Below are 25,001 nucleotides of genomic sequence, written 5' to 3' on the forward strand. Positions count from 1 at the left end.
ACAACGACCAAATTTCAGAGCCATTGAGTACCACAACCACTATCGGTTTGTTAATTTGGACAGGGTTACATCATTTGTAGAGGGAGTTCGAGCCGTTCATACTGCTATACAGGCCATGCTCGATGGCGTCCTTGCAGGCGTGGATCCTGCCAACCGAGTTCAGCTTAGATTGGAGGGGGGTGGGTTACACAACGCCATCTATTCGCATCGTAAGCCGCAAGAAACATTAGACGCTGCCAGTTTTTTGAACCAGATTACAAACGCGCTTCAAAGTAACGCTGAATTCTTATTATCCACAGGTTTAAGGTTTGTGATCAGTACTTTTAGAAACAGGGCGGGCGGGGGTTTGACAAGTAGAAGTTTACACCGCTCACCATACAGTTTAATCATTGACAAGCGTAAAAGATACCTGTATAATTTCAGAAATATCGGTAATAACCTGTGTTTGGCCGCTAGCGTCTGTAAACTTCTGGATAAAGGTAACAACGCCAATGACCATGTAATACAGGAGAGAGTGATCCAACTACATAAAGCTTTGAATTTGCCGATTGATAAAACGGTCAGCTTTAGTGATGTTGCATTTTTTGAAAATTACTTAAATGTTACGATCAAGCTCCTCTATTACAGTAATGGCGATTGGAAATATTACTGTACAGATAGCTGTTATAGGCCCTACACACTGGCCGATCCGCCGCCGAGCTGCCCGACGGCAGATACGGGCGACGAGCGACCCGGCGGCGGGGGGGGGGGGGCAGTGACGGGGGGATTGTAGCTTCTTCACTCCCCCCGTCACCCGGCTGCATTGAAGTGCAGGCAAATATGGATGAGATCGTCCATATTGGCCTGCATGTACAGCCGACGGGGGACCAGCGATGAACGAGCGCGGGGCCGCGCATCGTTCATCGCTGGAGCCTCCACACTGCACGATATGAACGGTATCTCGTTCATTAATGAACGAGATCGTTCATATCGTGCAGTCTAGTCGGCCAGTGTGTAGGCCCTTTACAAAGACACGCTGTTTGTGCTATATCACGATTGTCACTTTTATGGGATACTCGATATCAAAGCGTTTCTTGGTGCCCGATATTGTTGCAACCGTTGTCATAGCGCTTACCATCATAGAAATAATCACGATTGTCTTTTCTTTTGTAAGGCTTGTCACAGACCGGATTGTATTGACGACGGTGTGACTGCGTTAAGGTGTTCGGTGTGTAGGGTATTTTGTCGATCAAACGAATGTTTAGAGCTACACAAAGCTTTAGCTTTTGATCACAAAATATCCTGTCTTGAACATGTATATTGTGACAGGTGTTGTCTCTACCGGCGAACAGACCATAACTGCCGAGGCCTAAAATGTCCCATCTGTAAGGTGGCCGTTGATGGGTTTTCGAACCATTTGTGTTATATACAAACCATGAAGCTGGAAGAACCCACAAAGAAATACATCTTTTATGATTTTGAGTGTATGCAGGAGACGGGGGTGCACATACCAAACTACTGTTACGCTCTAACATTAACGGGGGAGAAAGACTGGGAGTTTAAGGGTGTTGCGTGTATCGAAGATTTTGTAAAGACGTTCATGAAACCAAAATTTGCGCATTACACATTCATAGCCCATAATGCAGGCCGTTATGATGTGTATTTTGTGCTGCGCCAGCTGATTAAGGAGAAATTAAAGATGGAATTATTATCTAGAGGCGGCAACATAATGTGCATCACGGTAAAAGATTTGAAGATAAGATTTATCGACTCTTTAAATTTTTTACCCATGCGGCTTAGCAAGTTACCAAAGGCGATGGGGTTTGACGGTACCAAAGGTTATTTCCCACATTTTTTTAACACAGCTGATAACCAAAATTACATAGGGGCTATGCCGTCAATAGAGTATTTTGGTCCACAATACATGATGTCTGATGAATTATCTGAGTTTACAGCTTGGTATAAACAGTGTGTAGACAAGCCGTTTAACTTTCAAAAAGAGCTCGTACGATATTGTAAAGACGATGTGAAAATATTACAAAAAGCTTGTGAGGCTTTCAGATCGGCTGTTATAGCCATGACAGAACAGGAGTTTCTAATAACAAAGGGGAAAAAAAAGGTTGTGGTTAAACGTCACATCGAGGCTTTTCAATTAGTCACGTTGGCATCCGTCTGCATGTCCATGTGCCGTTGTAAATTTTTACAGGAAAAGACACTGGCCCTTGTACCCGGTGATTACTATCACAAGACTCAGAAGCGTTACTCAACGCCTGCCATACAGTGGTTAATGTACATAGAGCACAAAGAAGGTGTGATTATAAGACACGCTTTACAAGGGGGCGAGAAGAAAGTTGGTAAATACAGCCTGGATGGTTACGCCGTGATTAACTGCGCACCCAAAGCTTTTGAATTCCAAGGTTGTTTTTATCACAGCTGTGGTGCTTGTTACAACGCCGATGATAAAAACAAACTGACTAAAACGACCTACGGTCAATTGCACCACAAGACGCAGGTAAAGTTGCACTACCTTAAACGATGTGGATTTCAGATACGTGAAATCTGGGGTTGTGAATGGAAGTCTATGCTAGAGTCTGATGAGGATCTACAGGATTTTCTGAAGGGTAAAGAATTACCCGAACCCTTGGAGCCACGTGATACTCTTTATGGCGGACACACGAACGCCATAAAGCTGTATCACAAAACAGATTGTGATGAAAAAATTCACTATTTTGACTTTACCAGCCTGTACCCTTTTGTTAACAAAACCAAAACGTATCCTATACAACACCCGCGCATCATTAATAAGGATTTTGGTGATGTCACAAAGTATTTAGGTTTTGCCAGGGTTAAAGTTTACCCGCCTCGTGGGCTATTCTTTCCGGTTCTGCCGGTTAAAATGGGCGGTAACTTAATGTTTCCATTATGTCGCACATGCGCCGAGTCTGGACAGACTGAGCCGTGCGTTCATGATTCAGAAAAACGGGCGCTCATCGGTACATGGTGTACCGTGGAACTAAACTTGGCTGTAGAAATGGGGTACAGGATGTGTAAAATCTATGAGGTATGGCATTTTGATGAGAGATCTGACAAATTGTTTTCAGGTTACATTAAAACGCACCTCAGGGATAAACAAGAGGCCTCTGGTTATCCCGAATGGTGTACAGACTCCGTGAAACGCCAAGAGTATATAGACGCCTATCAAAAAAATGAAGGAGTGTCTTTACGTCCCGATCACATAGAAATCAACCCCGCCAAAAGACAAATTTCAAAATTGTTTTTAAATTCCTTATGGGGTAAATTTGGCCAACGTAGCAACATGCCCAATACGTGCCTAGTGACCGATCCCGACAAACTTTTTGAATACGCGTTCTTACCGTACTATGATGTGTCCGCTTTGGACTTTGTTGACGATGATACCGTTATGGTAAATTGGAGGTATGCCAAAGACCATTACACCAGGGGCGCAATTTCAAATGTAACTATAGCCATCTTTACAACTGCTTATGCTCGTATTGAACTGTACAAACTACTGGATAGATTACAAGATAGATGTCTTTATCACGACACAGATTCTGTAATTTTTGTCAGTAGACCCGGTGACTAGAGCCCACCATTGGGTGATTATTTAGGTGAGTTGACTAGCGAACTACCCACAGGCACCCATATAACAGAATTTGTCTCAGCCGGTCCCAAGTCATACGGCTATCGACTAAACAACGGAAAGACCTGTTTAAAAGTTAAAGGTATAACGCTCAATGTTGATAATGCGCAGCACGTTAACTTTGACAGCCTGAAAGAACTGGTCTTAGATTATCCTTTAAACCCCGAAGGCGACGACCAGAAAAAGGTTGTGATCTGTCAACCCGGTATAGTACGTGTGAAAAAGTGCTGGCAGATAGAGACGAGTACTTTGCAGAAGACGCGAAGGTGTGTTTATACTAAACGGTCTCTTACGGACAACTTCACAACACTGCCGTTCGGCTATTAAGATGGACACCAGATTTCAGCTCCCTTTCTCCTGTATTTTATCGGGACCGTCCAATTCGGGTAGAAGTTATTTTGTGAAAACGCTGTTGCAGCACACTGCAACACATGTGACTCATGTACCTGATAATGTTGTTTGGTTTTACACCTGTTGGCAGCCTATATATGACCAACTTCTGCGTGATTACCCCGGTACGCGTTTTATAGAGGGTTTACCAGAGTCTTTTAGCGATGATCAACTTTTTCCCCCTGATAAGATTAATTTAACGGTGATTGATGATCTGATGGACGCAGCTAGTAATAATTCTGAGGTTGAGAAAGCTTTCACAAAGTATGTACACCATCGTAATCTCAGTATCCTGTACCTTGTCCAAAACATATTTTGTCAAGGTAAAAAGAGCAGGACTATACATTTAAACACAAAATATATGGTCCTGTTTAAAAGCCCAAAGGATAAAATGCAAGTGGGCATTCTGGCTAGACAAATGTACCCATCGAAACATCGTTTTTTTCTCGAATCCTATTAATCCGCGACGGCGGCCCCTTATGGGTATTTACTGGTTGATTTAAGAAATAACGCTCTTGACGATTATCGTTTACGAAGCGGTTTATTCCCACCAGACACACCTGTCGCTTTTGTCATTAAGAAGCGCGGTTCTATAAAGCTATAACCGTACAACCTTTAGTCATTCGTTGTCATTCTAACAACGGTGTACATGTCGGGACGGATAAGACGTAATTAGGCGCTTTTAAAAACGTTAATTAAAGCAACACCAACCCAAAGAAACGCTATTTTATCCAACGCTTCAAACGATTTAGTCAGGGCTATTTGTGAGATAGCGCTCAACACGCTTAAAGGTAAAATACCGCTGTCTCAACGACAGTTGAACTACCTTAAAAAGAAGCGAGAGCTTATAAAATCACTTTGTAATAAGAAATGTGCCATTGGAAAAAAGAAGAGGTTGGTTAAACAGTCGGGTGGTTTTATCGGTTCGCTGCTTTGTTTTGCTATACCGCTAATTACAGGACTATTGTCTAATCACTGATGGAGTACGCTGAGAAAATGTATCGTGAAAATACTACAGAATAACGATTTATCAGAATATGAAAAAATAAGATTTTACTCACCGGTAAATCTATTTCTCGTAGTCCGTAGTGGATGCTGGGAACTCCGAAAGGACCATGGGGAATAGCGGGCTCCGAAGGAGGCTGGGCACTCTAGAAAGATTTATGACCACCTGGTGTGCAATGGCTCCTCCCACTATGACCCTCCTCCAAGCCTCAGTTAGGACACTGTGCCCGGACGAGCTGACATAATAAGGAAGGATTTTGAATCCCGGGTAAGACTCATACCAGCCACACCAATCACACCGTACAACTCGTGATACTATATCCAGTTTGACAGTATGAAAACAACTGAGCCTCTCAACAGATGGCTCAACAATAACCCTTTAGTTAGCAATAACTATTTACAAGTATTGCAGACAATCCGCACTTGGGATGGGCGCCCAGCATCCACTACGGACTACGAGAAATAGATTTACCGGTGAGTAAAATCTTATTTTCTCTAACGTCCTAGTGGATGCTGGGAACTCCGAAAGGACCATGGGGATTATACCAAAGCTCCCAAACGGGCGGGAGAGTGCGGATGACTCTGCAGCACCGAATGAGAGAACTCAAGGTCCTCCTCAGCCAGGGTATCAAATTTGTAGAATTTTGCAAACGTGTTTGCCCCTGACCAAGTAACAGCTCGGCAAAGTTGTAAAGCCGAGACCTCTCGGGCAGCCGCCCAAGATGAGCCCACCTTCCCTGTGGAATGGGCTTTCACTGATTTAGGATGCGGCAGTCCAGCCGCAGAATGCGCCTGCTGAATCGTGTCACAGATCCAGCGAGCGATAGTCTGCTTAGAAGCAGGAGCACCCAGCCTGTTGGGTGCATACAGGATAAATAGCGAGTCAATTTTCTTGACTCTAGCCGTCCTGGAAACATAATTTTTCAAGGCCCTGACTACGTCCAGTAACTTGGAATCCTCCAAGTCCCTAGTAGCCGCAGGCACCACAATAGGTTGGTTCAAGTGAAAAAATGATACCACCTTAGGGAGAAACTGGGGACGAGTCCTCAATTCTGCCCTCTCCATATGGAAAATCAGATAAGGACTTTTATATGACAAAGCCGCCAATTCTGATACATGCCTGGCCGAAGCCAAGGTCAATAACATGACCACTTTCCGCGTGAGATATTTTAGATCCACGGTTTTTAGTGGTTCAAACCAATGTGATTTTAAGAAACTCAACACCACGTTGAGATCCCAAGGTGCCACTGGAGGCACAACCGGGGGCTGAATATGCAGCACTCCTTTTAGAATGTCTGAATTTCAGGTACTGAAGTTAATTCTTTCTGGAGGAAAATCGACAGAGCCGAGATCTGTATCTTAATGGAGCCTAATTTTAGGCCCATAGACACTCCTGCTTGTAGGAAATGCAGAAATCGACCTAGGTGAAATTCCTCTGTTGGGGCCTTTTGTGGCCTCACACCAAGCAACATATTTCCGCCATATGCGGTGATAATGTTTTGCAGTTACATCTTTCCTGGCTTGAATCAGCGTAGGAATGACTTCCTCCGGAATGCCCTTTTCCTTTAGGATCCGGCGTTCAACCGCCATGCCATCAAAACGTAGCCGCGGTAAGTCTTGGAACAGACAGGGCCCCTGCTGCAGCAGGTCCTGTCTGAGCGGCAGAGGCCATGGGTCCTCTGATATAATTTCTTGAAGTTCTGGGTACCAGGCTCTTCTTGGCCAATCCGGAACCACAAGTATCGTTCTTACTCCTCGCCTTCTTATTATTCTCAGTACCTTTGGTATGAGAGGCAGAGGGGGGAACACATAAACCGACTGGTACACCCACTGTGTTACCAGAGCGTCCACAGCTATCGCCTGAAGGTCCCTTGACCTGGCGCAATACCTTTTATAGCTTTTTGTTGAGGCGGGACGCCTTCATGTCCACCTGTGGCCTTTCCCAATGGTGTACAATCCTTTGGATGACTTCTGGATGAAGTCCCCACTCTCTCGGGTGGAAGTCGTGTCTGCTGAGAAGATTTGCTTCCCAGTTGTCCACTCCGAGAATGAACACTGCTGACAGTGCTAACACATGATTTTCCGCCCATCGGAGAATCCTTGTGGCTTCTGCCATCGCCATCCTGCTTCTTGTGCCGCCCTGTTGGTTTACATGGGCGACTGCCGTGATGTTGTCTGATTGGATCAGGACTGGCCTTTTGAAGCAGAGGCCTTGCCTGACTCAGGGCATTGTAAATGGCCCTCAGTTCCAGAATATTTATGTAGGGAAGTCACCTGACTTGACCAAAGTCCCTGGAAGCTTCTTCCCTGTGTGACTGCCCCCCAGCCTCAAAGGCTGGCATCCATGGTCACTAGGACCTAGTCCTGTATGTCGAACCTGCGGCCCTCTTGAAGATGGGCACTCTGCAGCCACTACAGTAGAGATACCCTGGTCCTTGGAGACAGGGTTATCAGCCGATGCATCTGAAGATGTGATCCGGACCACTTGTCTAACAGGTCCCCCTGAAAAGTTCTTGCATGGAACCTGCCGAATGGGATTGCTTCGTAGGAAGCTATCATTTTTCCCCGGACTCGCGTGCAATGATGCACCGATAACTGTTTTGGCTTCAGGAGGTCTCTGACTAGAGATGACAGCTCCATGGCATTCTCCTCCGGGAGAAACACTTATTTCTGGTCTGTGTCCAGAACCATCCCCAGGAACAGTAGACGTGTCGTAGGAAACAGCTGTGTCTTTGGACTGTTTAGAATCCAACCGTGCTGTTGTAGCACTTTCCAAAATAGTGCTACCCCGACTAGCAACTGCTCCTTGGACCTCGCCCTTATAAGGAGATTGTCCAAGTACGGGATCATTAAAAACTCCCCTTTTTCGAAGGAGTATCATCATTCCGGCCATTACCTTGGTAACACCCTCGGTGCCATGTACAGTCCAAACGGCAGAGTCTGGACTTGGTAATGGTAATCCTGTACCACAAATCTGAGGTACTCCTGGCGAGGATAGTAAATGGGGACATGCAGGTAAGCATCCTTGATGTCCCGGGATACCATGTAATCCCCCTCGTCCAGGCTTGCAATAACCGCCCTGGGCGATTCCATCTTGAACTTGAATTTTTTTATGTATGTGTTCAAGGATTTTAAATATAAAAAAGGGTCACACCGAACCATGCGGTTTCGGTACCCCAAACCGTGTGGAATAGTAACCCCATCCTTGTTGAAGTAGGGGCACCTTAAGTATTACCTGAAGGGAATACAGCTTATTAATTGCCTCTAGCACAGCCTCCCTGCCTGAGGGAGTTGTCGGCAAGGCATATTTGAGGAAACGGCGGGGGGAAGACATCTCGAATTCCAGCTTGTACCCTTGAAATACTACTTGAATGAAACAGGGATCCACCTGTGAGCGAGCCCACTGATCGCTGAAATTTTTGAGACGGCCCCCCACCATACCTGGCTACACCTGTGGAGCCCCCGCATCATGCTGTGGACTCAGAGGAAGCGAGAGAAGAATTATGATTCTGGGAACAGGCTGACTGGTGCAGCTTTTTCCCTCTTCCCTTGTCTCTGTACAGAAAGGAAGCGCCTTTGACCCGCTTGCTTTTCTGAAGCCGAAAGGACTGTACCTGATAATACAGTGCTTTCTTAGTCTGTGAGGAAAACTGAGGTAAAAATATTTCTTCCCAGCTGTTGCTGCGGATACGAGGTCCAAGAGACCATCCCCAAATAATTCCTCACCCTTATAAGGCAGTCTATGCGCCTTTTAAAGTCAGCATCACCTGTCCATGGACATTACATTCATTTTGGATGCCAGCCGGCAAAATATCCCTCTGTGCATCCCTCATATATAAGACGACGTCTTTAATATGTTCTCATGTTAGCAAACTAGTATGTTTGACAGGGTCACCGACCACGCTGCAGCAGCACGCTCTGCAGGTTTCAGTCTAGTACCTGAGTGTGTAAAAACAGACTTCAGGATAGCCTCCTGCTTTTTATCAACAGGTACCTTCAAAGTGGCCGTTCCTAAAATGGCAGTGCCACCTATTTTGACAACCGTGTGAGCGCCTTATCCACCCTAGGGGATATCTCCCAGCGTAACTTATCCTCTGGCGGGAAAAGGTACGCCATCAGTAACTTTTTTGAAATTACCAGTTTCTTATCAGGGGGAACCCACACTTCTCACACACTTCATTCATTCATCTGATGGGGGAACAAAACACTGCCTGCTTTTTCTCCCCAAACATAAAAACCCATTTTTAGAGGTTAATGTCAGAAATGTGTAACACATTTTTTATTGCCGGGATCAAGTCACGGATGTTCCTAGTGGATTGTGTATATGTCTCAACCTTGACGACACTGGAGTCAGACTCCGTGTCGACATCTGTGTCTGCCATCTGAATGAGCGGGCGTTTTTGAGCCCATGATGGCCTTTGAGACGCCTGGGCAGGCGCGGGCTGAGAAGCCGGCTGTCCCACAGCTGTTACGTCATCCACCCTTTTATGTAAGGAGTTGACACTGTCGGTTAATACCTTTTACCTAACCATCCACTCTGGTGTCGGCCCCACAGGGGGCGACATCACATTTATCGGCATCTGCTCCGTCACTATATAAGCCTCCTCCTCAAACATGTCGACACAGCTGTACCGACACACCGCACACACACAGGGAATGCTCTGACTGAGGACAGGACCCCACAAAGCCCTTTGGGGAGACAGAGAGAGAGTATGCCAGCACACACCAGAGCGCTATATAATGTGGGGATTAACACTATAACTGAGTGAATTTTCCCCAATAGCTGCTTGTATATACAATATTGCGCCTAAATTTAGTGCCCCCCCTCTCTTTTTAACCCTTTGAGCCTGAAAACTACAGGGGAGAGCCTGGGGAGCTTTCTTCCAGCTGCACTGTGAAGAGAAAATGGCGCCAGTGTGTCTGAGGGAGATAGCTCCGCCCCTTTTCCGCTGCCTATTCTCCCGCTTTTTTCTGGATTCTGGCAGGGGTATTTACCACATATATAGCCTCTGGGGCTATATATTGTGGTATTTTTGCCAGCCAAGGTGTTTTTATTGCTGCTCAGGGCGCCCCCCCCCCCCCCCCAAGCGCCCTGCACCCTCAGTGACCGGAATGTGAAGTGTGCATGAGGAGCAATGGCGCACAGCTGCAGTGCTGTGCGCTACCTTGGTGAAGACTGATGTCTTCTGCCGCCGATTTTCCGGACCTCTTCTTGCTTCTGGCTCTGTAAGGGGGACGGCGGCGCGGCTCCGGGACCGAACACCAAGGACTGGGCCTGCGGTCGATCCCTCTGGAGCTAATGGTGTCCAGTAGCCTAAGAAGCCCAATCCGGCTGCAAGCAGGCGAGTTCGCTTCTTCTCCCCTTAGTCCCTCACTGCAGTGAGCCTGTTGCCAGCAGGTCTCACTGAAAATAAAAAACCTAATTCTATACTTTCTTTCTAGAGGCTCAGGAGAGCCCCTAGTGTGCATCCAACCTCGGCCGGGCACAAGATCTAACTGAGGCTTGGAGGAGGGTCATAGTGGGAGGAGCCAGTGCACACCAGGTGGTCATAAATCTTTCTAGAGTGCCCAGCCTCCTTCGGAGCCCGCTATTCCCCATGGTCCTTTCGGAGTTCCCAGCATCCACTAGGACGTTAGAGAAAGCAAAGCGATATACAACGTTGTTGCAGAGATATCTGGTGTTGAGTAAACAGGCTGATAGTGAAATGTCAACTTTAGCTCTTTTATCCCCCATTGCAAAATCTGTTGATGGATCAAATAACACGACACAACCTGTTGCGCTGTTTATCATGAGCTTTTGAGCGGTGTTAATGCCCGGTATAAAAAAACCTGTGAAATACTATTGAGAAAAATGACACGCTCTAAACACATCACAGACTGGAACAGTAAAGGGAAGTTTCTGTACAAAGGCAGCGCTGTACCAGGTTCCAACATGTTAGATTTAATAAGAAGCATCACGCAAAGCCACGGTGTGTCGAGCCGTAATACACCGAACGGTTGGCCTGAATTTATGCGTGCTATGTCTGAATTAAATATTCCCCCAACTGTCATAGGCAATGCGGTAAATAGAATGTACCTAGATCGCTTAAAAGCCGAGAAGCAGGAGGACTCTGTTGGCGCTGTGACATCGCCCATGTCGCTACAAACCCTTAACAAAAGTCGAATAAATGTTTTAAGTCCCCCAGGGTTAACAACGCCGCACGGGTACTTACTGCCTAGGAAAAGATCCGTAAATCTATTTCAGGATTCACAGTGGCTGAAACTATAACATATAACTAATTTATACTATTTTTATACACTGTATTTTGTGTTGGCATTTTGCGCCACAATGTTTAACTTATATCAAGAAAATTTTATGTAATGTTTTAAATGTGTGTCTTTACCGTGTTATATATATCAATAAAATATACTTATGATTTATAAAACAACGTTTTGTTCTTTGTTTCTATTGCTGTAAACGGAAGAAATTTCAATCACGCAATATAAAGTTTAATAAACAACGTTGTTTATTAGAAAAACATCATAGATATGATACATTGTTCATAAAACGCATCAAACAGAATGTTGATTACAAGTTACACAAACAATATAGCATTGTACGTAATACGCTTCACACACAACGTTGTGTGTGAAACGTTTTATGTACAACGTGTCATAGTTATGCCGCGTTGTACATAAAACGCTTCACACACAACGTTGGTTACAAGTTACACAATTCTGTATATATCTATCTGCATAATGACTCAGACAATTACTTCTTGGGAGCCGTCTTACAAAATTTGAAACAAAACAATCATTACGTTTTGTGTCATCACTAAAACGGGCCAGTACATCCACATATTTGTAATTTTTACACATGTAAAATATAAAGTATACGCAAACGGTGCTGTTAAAATTTTGCAACTGTTTATTTTGGTGATAAATACTTTTTGAATTCAAGTTTAAAAAATGTATTATTGCTTTTGGGAATAGGGGGCTGTCAGGGGCTAACCCGTAAGAATCAAAAAAGTAACATTCACGCTGTTCATTAAAATAAACGGCCAACCAGTGCTCACCCGGCTGCCCGCTGCTATGCGTATTGATTACAAACGTGCAGGGGTATTGAGCCAGTTTACCGACCGGTAACATATCGCACGGATACGTTCCTTTAAAAATATGCCGTGTGCTTTGCACAGCGTACAGAATACAGTTTATCTGTAATGTGTTCATTTTTTCAGCAGCGTAGTGTTAGTTTATTTCATTTATAGATAATCGTACAGCACATCGCGCCTTTGATTAATCTCGATGATGTTATCAAATAGAGCGTATATTATCACATTGACTGTCCGGTCCAACGCTTCTGCAAAGCGGAATTCGGCACGTAGATTGCCTGTTCTTATCAGGGAAAGGTGTTCTCCACACTCCTGTTCAGGTGAAAGATCAAAAGCAAATAGCGTGTAGCCTCTGAGGTACTCTTCGCGGTCAATCAGTATACCATTGTCAGATTTCTGTTTATTTGTGATCTGTATGAGTGACATATACTCTCTTACAGCATTACCGCGTTCAAAGTCGGGTTGAAATGGTTTGGCGGGGTGCGGTGTTCCATCCAGATAAAGGGACGCAAAACTTACATTTTTATGTTCAAAGCAAAGGGGATTCCGGTTATGGATTCCTGAAAATGATTCGTTATCCACAAAACTGGCTATAACGGTTTTCGGCACTTGACCTAAAAATAGATTTTCTAGATTAAATACTGCCTGCTGGTACGCTGTAGATTTTCATCCCAACACGGTCAATCGCGTATTTCGCATTACTGTTTAACAGGGCCTGCGCGTGCCCAATCCGCACGCCCGGTGAGACTTGCACTCTTTTCACGAACAAAGACGCGGCTGTGATCTGTATTTTAAAGGCATCCGCTTCAGACGACATTAAGCAGAATGCGTCTTTGTTTCTGGTTAGTTTTTTTTTTAAAGTATAACATTTTTTTATTAAAACATTGCTTCATTGTTACAAATTCGGTTGCATTGGCAATGAACAAATACATATGAATAGCGTCACAACATGATGATAAGAGAACATTAAATGTTCATTAGTGGATCTTCTTCTATATGTTACACAATCTCATAGACATCATGTGAAAGAAAATGCAAATCAAGAGTTTGTACTAAAGACCTGCCAGTCTAATCATAGCAGAGATATGAGGAGGCCGAGGCCCCGCGGCACCCCTAACCCCTAATCTATCAGCAATATGGGAGGATCTCCAATTGCCATTCTTGTTTCGAACCATTCAGTGTGTTTTAGTGAAGTTTGGATTCTAGTTTGGAAATCTACCGGAAGAGTAGCCACATAGCTTTCCCAGGATTCAAAAAATTGCTCTACTAGCTTGTCTTTTTGCAAAGATGTTTCTATCCAGTGCATCTGAAATATATGATGCAGCTTCCCTTTGAATAATGACAGAGTAGGAGGATTCTTGTCTATCCAAGATTGTAGGATCGCTTTACGTGCTGCTGCACTAATTGCCAGCAGCAATCGTCTACCCCCTTTCGTTATTCTCTGCCCAGTTGGAATTATTCCAAACAATGCCCATTCTGCTGTAAAAGGGATAAAATTTACCAGATGATCCATAGCATATTGGCACATCAGAAGCCAAAAGCGACGAAGAAGTGGGCACGACCAGAAACAATGCAATAGGTCCGCTTTGGGAGCGTGACATTTCAGACAATTGTCCGAATCCGTCATACTCGCCTTATGTTGTTTATATGGGCAGAAATAAGCTCTGTGAGTTATATTATAAAACATCTCTTGGTATTGTGCTGAGGGCAAAAGTTTGCAGGAGTGTAGCAAACTTTGTAGTAGTATATCACATGTCAGGTCAGGGAAGTCTGATATCCATTTGCGCATTCCCGAGTCCGAGTGAGAGTGATCTAGCTGAGTGCTTAAACGTTTATAGTGCAGTGAAAGGGCCCTCTTCGTTGCTGGAGGTGTGCGCAATAAGGCATCTAGTGTGTTATTCAAGTCCTCTTTTGACAATGTCCTAAGAACCGAGCAGGTATAATGTTGCAACTGGAGAAAGGCCAACGGATAATCTCGTAGGAATGGGAACTTTTCCTGCGCTTGAGTAAATGTGAGAGGCTTCCCTGTGTCTGTGTTGACTAATTGTCCTATGTCTTGCAGACCCTCATTGTGGAACATCTTAAAGGGGAACCCCGCCTCCCCATGCTGGAAGTCAGGATTACCCAGAAACCGTAGAAACAAGGATTTATGTCTCCCTAAGTTTCCGGATCTTCTCAAGGAGTGCCAAAGGCGATAGACCGACCACAGAAGGGGATTATCTTGTAGATCCCGATCGCAGTCCGCCTCCATACAGTGGAGAAAGTTTGTCAAGTTTTTAGATTTTATGAATTGTGTCTCAAGATGTGTAATTGCATAAGTGTCTGTGTCGTTTAACCAGTCTCTCAAGAACATCAATAAAGATGCGTGGTTATAAAGCAGAACGTTAGGGAAGTTAATTCCGCCATTAGATTTTGGTTGTTGTAACTTATGCATGGCAATACGAGCTCTCTTGCCTTTCCAAATAAACTGTCGGAACAGTTTAGTTATGTGGGACAGATCTGATCTACTAAGCAATATCGGGAGGGATTGTAAAATGTATAATAACCGTGGAAATGTACACATTTTTATCAAGGCAGCTCTCCCTAAATATGAAAGCATTAAATGGTTCCATCCTTCAAGTTCCTTCGTAATGAGAGTTATTGTCGTCTTAACATTCAGCCTATATAGTTCCGAAGGATATTTCGGAAGGTTAATGCCCCGATATGTTATGTAAGTGTTAGCCCAGTTTATAGGGATCCGTTTCCCCCATCCCGGGCACCTTACCCCGTGTTTCAAATATAGCCCTATGGATTTTGAAAGATTAACCTGGAAGCCCGAAATTTGTCCAAAGTTGTCCAATAAAGCTAAAATATCCTGTAAGGAATCTTTAGGGTTCCCAATATAAACCAATACATCATCCGCGAATGCTGACAGTTTTATTTCTTTATCCCCAATTGGAATACCTTGATAGATCATCGAGTTCTGTAGTACCCGGAAGAGGGGGTCTATGGATAAGTTAAATAGAAGGGGTGACAGGGGACACCCCTGTCTTGTACCTCTTTGCATCGAAATCCGTGGACCCCGTTTGCCGTTGACCAGTAAAGAGGTCGTCGGAGCGGTATAGAGATATTTAATAACATTTATAAAAGTCTCTGTAAACCCTCTGTAATGTAATACGGTAAACAGATGATGCCATGACACAGTGTCAAAGGCCTTGTGTGTGTCTAGGCTTAAGAGCATGTAGTCCGAATTAGGGGCATTTCTGGACGCCACCGTCGCCGCAATGGCCGTACGAATTGCCTTGACTGATTGGCGGCCACGTACAAAACCATACTGATGTTCCGTTAGTAAATCAGGGAGAATTAGTTGCAGTCTATTTGCTATGATCTTTGTGAAAATTTTAAAATCAGAGTTCAAAAGAGAAATGGGTCTATAGGAATCCGCTAACAGTGGATCTTTGTCTGGTTTAAGAATAAGAGTAGTGTATGCCTGAGAGAATGTCATATACATGGGGTGTTCCCTATAGATTTTATTATAGAGTTCCAATAACGTCGGCATGAGTTCTTGCTGCAGTAGTTTATAATAAGTCCCAGTAAACCCATCGAGTCCCGGTGACTTGTTTGGTTGTAGTGACTTTATAACTGTTTTAATTTCGTCCTCCCGAATGTCCCCCTCTAATGCTTCTTTCTGTTCTGAGCTAAGTGTCGGTAAATTTGCCTGAGTCAGAAAAGCCCTCTGCAATTCCTCCTGTGGGGCGATAGGATTATATAATTCAGTGTAAAAGTCACTGAGATGTGTCAAGATATCAGAAGTTTTAGTGTGGGTTACATTCCGAGTGTTATCTTTTAGGGCCGTAATAAAGGAACGCTTCCTTCTAGCTTTGGACATAGTGGCCAGCAACTTCCCAGTTCTATTTCCCCATTTGTAATAGTGAAACTTAGTAAAGTCTAGACGCTGTTGTGCTTGGGCCGTTAAGAAGGCATCAAGTAATTTTCTATCACGTAGATATATTTCTAAGAGAGCCTCAGAAGGGTTAGTTTTGTAGGTGGTAAAGCTATGGGACATGGCTGTATATAACGCATGATACTGTTTGGAACTTTCTTTCCTTTTTTTCGCCACGTAGCCAATTATATGACCTCGTAGCACCGCCTTTGACGTCTCCCAGAACAGCACAGAGTTATCCCAATGCTCTATATTATCATCCACAAAATTATTCCAAGAGTGCAATAGAAATTTCCTGAATTCATCCGAAGTGGACAAATAGTCAGGGAAACGCCAAAGGCAGTCCACATCTGCATGGGAGCCAGCATATATCTCCAATCTCACCGGCGCATGGTCCGAGATGAGTATGTCATCTAAAGCAGCGCCTTTGATCTGATTTAGAATATGGTCTGCCAGGAGAATATAGTCTATCCTTGACAATGAACCGTGTACTCTGGATAAATGGCTATAGGATCTGTCTGTCTGATGTAATAGGCGCCACGGATCACTCAAATGTAGAACCTCTCTCATTTCCCGTATGTATTGCCAGCATGGGGAGGATGGCCTCGAGATGTGAGATGATTTATCCAATACAGGGTCATCTACTGTATTGAAATCCCCACCCACCACTAGGTTGAAGTTAACCCTGCTAGCCAAGACCTGAGTAAGATGGCGTAAAAATTCTCCAGTTGCAACATTGGGTGCGTACAGGTTTACTAGTGTAAATTTGTTGCCCTCGATCAGTGTGTCTAGTATTAAGTAGCGGCCCTCAGGGTCCGCTATGGATTGTAGGATTTCATATCTCAAATGTTTATGAAATACAATCGCCACCCCTCTGGATTTAGAAGAGTAAGAGGCCTGTACACATTCCGCTATCCAGGGGGCGCGTAGTGTAGACCCATCCCCCAGTCTCCAATGTGTCTCCTGTAAGAAGGCTATAGAGGGGCGTTTCCTACGGAGGTGAGTAAGGATCTTTTTTCTTTTAATTGGGGTGTTCAGTCCTCCCACGTTCCAGGATAGTATGGAACAATGGGAGCTATCCCTAACATTAGGGATGTCAGATGTATCATCCGCCATCAGTATCAAATAAGGGAGAGAAATAGCCACGATCCAACCATCCTCTCGCAGCTGCAAGAGAGAGAGAAAACAAACAAAACTTCCCCACACCTAGGGGGGGGGGGTATCGGGTAGGTCTGAAGTGTCAGGGGGCATGGGCCCCAGCCTCCCCCCTCCATCTCATATCTTCGAGTCCCTGGCACAGAAAAAAGGCAGGTCAGTACAATTCGGCAATGAAATTGAAGCAATGTATCAACTTTTTTTGTATAAACATCTGAAACTGGGTCAACCAACAGACCCGGATTAAACCACTGAGGATCCCCAACTCCATTGGAGGGGATGCTCCGGTCTGTCAATAACTTTAATACAAGTAAGAAAAACTGTGTCAACATATTTTGAAAGTGTCAAAACAGTATCAGATTAGAGTAATAGTGAAAAATGAAAACGAATTAGAAAACAGAAACATTCAAGGTCATATATTATGATTTAGTTGTATAATAAGATTCAAGAATAGGGGTCGGAGGATTCATTCGGAAACCTTTCAGGGGCCCCTTTGGAGGGTCTGGTAGATCAGAACTAGTTATAGCAACAAGGGTATTTCTCCCCGAGTAGTAGGCCTTAGTACACCCAGACCCCCGTCAATTAGTAACATTCCCATATATTAGGGAAAACCCATGTAGTCAGTTATCAGCACTAACGTCAGAACGAGCCGGTGAAGGCGGGCCGTCCCTTAAGAAGTGCGATTTCGCTTGCTGGGGGTCAGTGAACAACTGAGTACGGCCATTCTCAACAACCCTTAGTTTGGCTGGGTATAGCAGTGCGAATTTAATCTTTTTGTTCACCAAGAACTTGCAAACCTCCGAGAAGGCTTGCGTTTTTGAGAGACCAGGACTGAAAAGTCTTGGAACACTAAGATTTTTTTGCCTTCCACCCTAAGTTCAGAGGTCGCGCGATATGCCTGCAACAGTCGCTCTTTATCCCTATAGTCGAGGAATTTGGCAATAGTCGGTCTGGGTTGTGCGCCCCTGTCCCTGCGTTGTGCACACAATCTATGTGCTCTCTCCACTGGCACCGGAGGGTCCGTATCTGGAAACCCCAGCGCCACCGGAACAAGAGTGCTGATGTAAGCCTGCAACTGTGTATCTGATACCGACTCAGGGATGCCTATAAAACGTAAATTACATCTTATATTTCTATTCTCTAAATCATCAAGCTTCTCCGTCAGAACGTGGATAGCCTGAGACCTAGTGGCAAGTTCCTGCTGCAAAGCATGCATCGAGTCCTCTGTGTCACTGGTTCTCTGTTCCAGAGTGTCAAGTCTAGCTGTGTTTGCTTCTATCTTAGCCAAAGAAGTGTCCAGTCTAGCATGTAAGTCCTCAAATTTCTTATCAATAAGGGGCATTAGCATGTTAATAACCTCCTTAGCATTCTCAGCCGGCGATGGAAAGGTAATATTGTGGGGATATGACTGAGAAGTACAGTCCTCCCCTCCGGATACTGGAGAGGGAGGGGTAGGTAGATGAGGTGCATTTTCTTTTTGGGCCGTTTGGCGTTTATAGGTTGATTTTGCATTAGACGCAGACATGTCTGCTGAATTTTGATGTTTTTCTAGAAATTTGTCCATAACACTATGGACTCAAACAAAGAAAAGTCGTAGGGCAGGCCCACACGTTCAGTTATGTGGAAAAGCCCTAGGGAATGTGTTATAGTCTTACCACAATGTGCAGAATAGACCTTGTTGTTTCACTCTAATATCTACATTTCACATAAAGAAATAAATTAACAGTGAGCGGTATCTCTCAGTATAGCATAATAGAAGAGAAATCACTCACTGCTTACCAGAATCCTAGAAAAATCCCGGGCAGTTCAATACAATATCAATTGTAACTCAGTAATGCAAGAATCATGTAAATACTGGATTAAAATATAGGCAGTTAGAAGAATAAATGAGAGGCAATATAGAAAACTTACAATTTAACCACTAGGTGGCAACGTAAACCTCAATATAGAAAGCTTTTGATTCCTAAAATGGAGTGTATAGAGACAGGGGGTGAATTAATAAAAATAAAATGAAAATACTGAAGAAACAATTAAATTTATCCTAGGAAAGATGCGTGTTGGGACATATAATTGAGAAGGCAGTCCTCATATGAGCTATTCATAAATGACCCACTGAGAGCTACAGTGCAGTTTTTCAAAAACAAAGTGGAATTAGCTCAGGGGCAAGTCCTTCAGTTAGATATGAGCCAGCCACCACGCCTCTTCATCCGTGATACACAAAAGAAAGTATGCAGATGACCTTTGTCACACAAGCATAGTTGCCCAAAAGGGGTATGGGGGGAGAAGTAACAAGATGGCTGAGAGGGGAAAAATGGAATGGGTAGGGAGGAAGGTTGGTGAGGGAATGGTAGACACACTAGGGGGGAACGGATCCAAGAAAAGGGAGAGAATGGATATCAGAGGTTATTAGTTAGTTAAGAAAACAAGAGGGGGGGGGGATGACGCACAGTATTAGTACCTGGGGAAGAGTGTCTGACACTCTATGGAGACACGCAGCATCAGTGTTATAGGTGCAGTAAAGGTTGCAGGAGTCCCTGGATTAAGGTCTTTGGTGAGTCTTCACACCATCAGTAGAGCCGACAGCTCGGGAGTTAATAGATCCCTCGTTGGGTCGTCCAGTGCTGGAACTGCAGTTCCCAAAGTGAGAGGGTAGTGTCCGAGATGCCGTCCCAGGATCCCTCCTCCGGGTCAGAAGCACACCGCGTCCACAGGCAGCCCAAGGGGTGTCGTCTCGCACCGGGTCACCCCTCCACGATCAGGCAGATGGATGTGTGGGTAGTGTAGCGGTCAGAGCGCCAGCCACGTCCCAGGCCGTCACACGCGGCTCGGATCAGATCGTCTCTCCCCTCCGCAGCCGCGCACGTCAAAGCGGCAGCAGGTCCCCGCAGCCGCAGCAGAAGCAGGGCGAGCACTGGATCGAGGTGTAGTCGGGTGAAGTAAGCCTGAGGCAGCCCGCGGTCCGTCACTGCAGCCCGCAGTGGTGTCCGTTAGAAAGGGCGCGCGCCCCAGCAGCCACACACCCCGTCACCGCAAGGGCCTCCCCAGCGTCCCACGAAGAGGAGTGAGCTCCGGGTTTGCGGTGACTGAGCCGTAAGTTAATGGCAGCAGTTCCCCTCCAGCGCCAGCGGCTCACAGCAGGAGATTTGGGTACAGTCAAAATCGCGCCAACGCCATGCTGGCGGTCATGCCGGCCATCCAGTCCGATGGCCTGATTCCGGGGCAATCCACCACCTCTCTCCACAATATAAGGTTCCCTGCCGTCAGGGGAGCTTTAACAGCAAGGGGATACTGCTTTTGTGGAATTTAGATCCACCGAAAAGGTGGATGCAGGGGGATTTAGTATACAATGTGGAGAGCAATGCTAAAAAGCAGCCATACTAGCTGGCCACGCCCCCGGAAGTCTGAGTCGTTTCTGGTTAGTTTAATCTTCAGATCAACAGCGTTTAAAATTAGTTTATGTTGATGGAAAAGGTCGCAGTGAAGCGGTCCTAGCAATTCAACCATGCGACTCTGCTCTGTTGCGCCTGCTCGTTTTTTGAACCCCGTATTCGGGCCGTCCAGCACCGTGTTGTTAAATTCTCCAGCCAAATCTTTGTAAAATAATCCTGTTGTGTGCTTTGTTGACAAAGCATCCGAGCTGTAATTCAATATAGTCTCAATGTACGCGCGGTACGCGTAAAGATTGTTGGATTGTGATATGAGCCTGTCGCCCAAAGTTACATCCACTTGGTTGAATAAAGTCGCTATAGGGTAATTAATAAGTGCGACCTGCGCACCTTGCGGTATCGGTGTGTTATCGATTCGTACGATCTTGCACGTCACGTACAACAGCGTGTTGTTCAGATCTTAGTAGTGTTTACCACTGGCAGCTATATAAAATTCAAGCGGAGCTGTGTCGGATAATGCCGCTAAAGGTTGAACTTCGACGTATAGACTTTTCTCTATGCTAGTTTGTGTCGGGGGCACGTCAAAAAGATCCAGCTCTGTTTTTGCACATTCGACGGACTCGTGGTGTATGAAAGACATGTTTAAAAAATATCACCAATGGTGCGCTTCGGCTTTCTCTTCTTCTTTGAGTTGTGTCGTCTCTGGTTTTTATTTAAAAAGGGTATGTCCCAAGGCGGAAGCGCTATCATACGCTTCCGCTTTCTTTTAGACATGCCTTTTCTTGTATATATTCGTCCTGAACCGTCTTGTTTTGCTTGGTTCACATCGTGTATCTTATTTACCACGGCCGTTGTGGCTTGTCCGATAACATCTTTCGCTATATTACGTGCCGCGGTCTTCATATGCGGTTTAGCTAACTCTAAACCTCTCCGGAAAAGAGGAACAGCTTTTCTGAAAAGACTTCGAAAAATACCGCCTAAACCGCAGCCGTACATGCCGTGAAAACCTGGTAATCCATTACCGGCTTGAGATTTATAATTTTGCGCGTAGAGACCCGGATCGCCATCATTTTTAACAGCGACCATTCTGCTTAGTTAATAAAATTCAGTTTTGCGGCGTCTGAAGTGTAGCTTCACGATCGCTTTCCCAAACTTAAATGCCATGTTCTCGTTCTGGTCGTTCTTTATCTCTATGGCTATCGTGTCAAAATGTGTTTTGCACAATGGTACGTAATCAGGCTTCTCGTATCGTATTGTGACCACCACATTGTTATAACCCTTCATTTCAACAGTGCGAAGTAGCGGTACATAGCTATCCCCGACCCGCTGGTGTTCGATAATGTCTGTGTACATCGTATATTGGCCGCCTTTGATGTCGGCGCATGGTTTAGAAATCTTAGTTTTAGGTTGTAAACCCAGTATCCATGTCAGCTTAGAACCGGCGTGGATTTGATACAACAGCTTACTATCGCATGTTACAACACGTGCAAACGGATCGTACGTTAGTCTTAATCCAACGTCCAGTTTCAGTTGTACAATTTCAGTGTTGATTACGTTCAGTAGCGCTTCGATTGTTTCATAAAAACCCGGTTTAATGCACAAACTTGCGACTCTCGCCACCGGCTGATCCGCCGTTCCATCCCATGATAATTGCAGTCTGCAATCTTGTAAATCCAATGTATTCCACATGTGCGGATATTGTATCTCAGTAAGTGCTACTTCCCATTCACCATTTAAGTCTATCGGTTTAGCCAATTTTGTCGTATAGTTAGAAATCTTATTTTGCGGGAAAGTAACCGCTGAGGCGTTGCTGGGTAAGGTTATGTAGAACGACTTGTCATCCATTGCTCGTCTTGTTTAGATAGTGATGAGCTTTATATGTCTTTTATCACCGATACCGCGACCCAACCGTTAAATTTTGCGGGTTACCCCCGCCACTTAACTAACGCGTATTTTCGGCCTCTGACCGTCTTATTTTTTCAAATCTTTTCCACTTTGTAAACCCTGTTATAGTTTTTTGGTATGCTTTGAAGCTCTTCGGGGTAAAAACTACCTGTTATAACTTCACTGTACAGATCTGTCAACTTATAAAGCTGCTTAAGCCCATTAGTGTTCACACTATGTACAACAAATATCTCCTCAGAAAAACTCTGTTCGTAGCCTTTCTGAAATATGCCCTTATATTTAGAAATACGGACATGGTCACCGATTCCTAAACAAACGGGGGCTTTCTTACTTCTAAAGTAATCACCGTAGGTCATTTTGAAGACACTCAATGCATTAGAGACATTCACATAGTTTGGAGCGCACTTAATCGTTCTATGGTATGTGTTATTATAGCTGCGTATAAAGTCTTGTAAAACGTCTATATATCTGTAGGTATTCTATGCCGTGAAATAGCGCCACATTCGTGTTTTTAAAGTCCTATTGAAGCGCTCTATAACAGCCACTTTCACATCGTTATTGGTCGTTAAATGATTTATAACGTATTTTTCTAACACCTTTTTTAGGTTTCTGTTTAGAAACTCTTTACCGTTATTGGTTTGTAGTTTCATCGGCACAGCACCCCGCTGGAATATTTTTTCAAAAGCATTAGCGACTGTTGCAGCGTTCTTAGCGGTCAGACTTTCAGCCCAGGCCCTCTTACTGAATATATCGATGACTGGTAATATGTATTTAATACCATCGTTGTATTTTGACAGATCTATCAGCGAAACCAAATCGCATTGCCACTGTTGATTTACACCCGATACACAAATCATGTTCCTTTTATAGTTTTTTCTTGCCGGTTTGTGCAACGTGTATGCGTCTTGTTCTTGTAACCACTTTCTTACGTCGGATCTTTTAAATTTATTTTTAACCGATCCATAATATTTATCAATGCCGCTAAAACTACCTGGTTTTACCACTGTGTAATATGCATCTTTCAGCCGCTTGATTTGACGCGCTGCGTTGCGTGACATTCTGCGACTGGTGTTACGTGACACTCTTTTCAAAGCCATTATCTTTTAATACAGTTTAATATCGAACTCTATAAATTTTATATTAAATTTTATATAAAAGCGATATCAAACTCCATAATTTAATATTAAAGGGGGCGTGCCCCAGGAGAAAGGGGCGTGGTACCTGTCACTTTGACAGAAAGGTGGTCTTTATCTACTAATGCATAATACTCTCCTGACCATGCTATTCGTGCCACATCCCCTACAGGTTACGGGTTGTGTGGCTTGACCATGGGAACCCCTTAAAAATCCACAAAAATTGTATTTTATTCGTCACATAGGGGGCACTATTCGGCACTTAGCCAGGGACAATGCAATTGCTCCCCTCAGCCCCTGCAGGCAGAGGAGACTTCCTGGACCCAGTACTGCCCAGCACACAACAGTATGGGCTGGGGAGATAGGCTTCTGCCGCTGACAAGTAGAAAAGGGAGGGCAGGTAATTAGTACCCGCTTTCTCCCTCCTGACACCATGTATCCATGCACTGATTCAGCTGCCATGTACTCTGACTTTGCTTTGCTTACTAAGACTCCCCACAGTGTACCATACTCCATGACTGAATCAGACTATATTTGTGCACACACCTATTATATCTTATTGTGCCCACAAGTACGTTATTATTTGTCCATTTGTGACAACTGCTTGCCTGCTTGCTCATAGTTCTCAGTAAATGTGCTATGCAAGAATACCTGTCTGTTTGTGCTGCACTTGCAACCTGAAATATCTATTAATGCTGGTTCCGCCCATGCACATCCTTTGAGTTATACTAAACTCCTGCAATACCTTGGACATTGGAGTCATGCCTATGAACACAATATCATACCTCCCAACATGACCATCTCCAGGAGGGACAGAATGCTCTGCTTCTGGACTTCCCTCATAATTTATGATTGCCATTACCTGTAGTGAAACACCTTTCTTCTCCATTAACCTGTTCAACACAGTTGCTGGCAATCTTAAATTAAGAGAAAAGTCCAGAAGCAGAGCATTGTGTCCCTCCTGGAGAGGGTCATGTCGGCAGGTATGCTGTATTAACATGAAAGATTATAAGGCTGATGTCACCTTCAACTCTCACCTATCTGAGCAATTGTTGATTGAGCCAGTGTGGTCTCTTGTGCATTTGTGTAGCAAGATAATGGCTCCAGAACCCAAAAATAGAGATTGGTGGTGATGCACTGGCATATCTATAATGAGTGCAGTGTGTGCGGTGCACATGGGTCCCATGGATCCAGGGGGTCCAAACGGCACACCCTGCATCGGCACCAGCAGCACTGCAGGAACCACTGGGAAAATGTAACAGTGGCTATTTTCCCAGCTTTCATTCATGCACAGTAGGTAAAATCACAGGGAAAATGGTCACTGTGCCATTTTCCCAGAGAACTGTGTATGCGCTGTCGAAGTCGAAAATATTA

At 44.6% G+C, this 25,001-nt stretch overlaps 2 protein-coding genes across 4 annotated transcripts in view; one reads left to right on the top strand and one right to left on the bottom strand.

Annotated features, from left to right (window-relative positions):
* Positions 1-14,670, top strand: part of PLCXD2 (phosphatidylinositol specific phospholipase C X domain containing 2) — a 187,244-nt gene extending 172,574 nt beyond the window's left edge. Inside the window, exon 4 of the mRNA XM_063954787.1 lies at positions 14,189-14,670. Coding sequence (XP_063810857.1) covers positions 14,189-14,324 — 136 coding nt within the window. The 3' untranslated portion in view covers positions 14,325-14,670. The remainder of the gene's footprint in view (positions 1-14,188) is intronic.
* Positions 1-25,001, bottom strand: part of NECTIN3 (nectin cell adhesion molecule 3) — a 408,487-nt gene that overhangs the window by 167,452 nt on the left and 216,034 nt on the right. The gene's annotated exons all lie outside the window — the stretch shown is intronic.

This window comes from Pseudophryne corroboree, chromosome 2 (assembly GCF_028390025.1).
Source record: "Pseudophryne corroboree isolate aPseCor3 chromosome 2, aPseCor3.hap2, whole genome shotgun sequence".
Classification (NCBI taxonomy): domain Eukaryota; kingdom Metazoa; phylum Chordata; class Amphibia; order Anura; family Myobatrachidae; genus Pseudophryne; species Pseudophryne corroboree.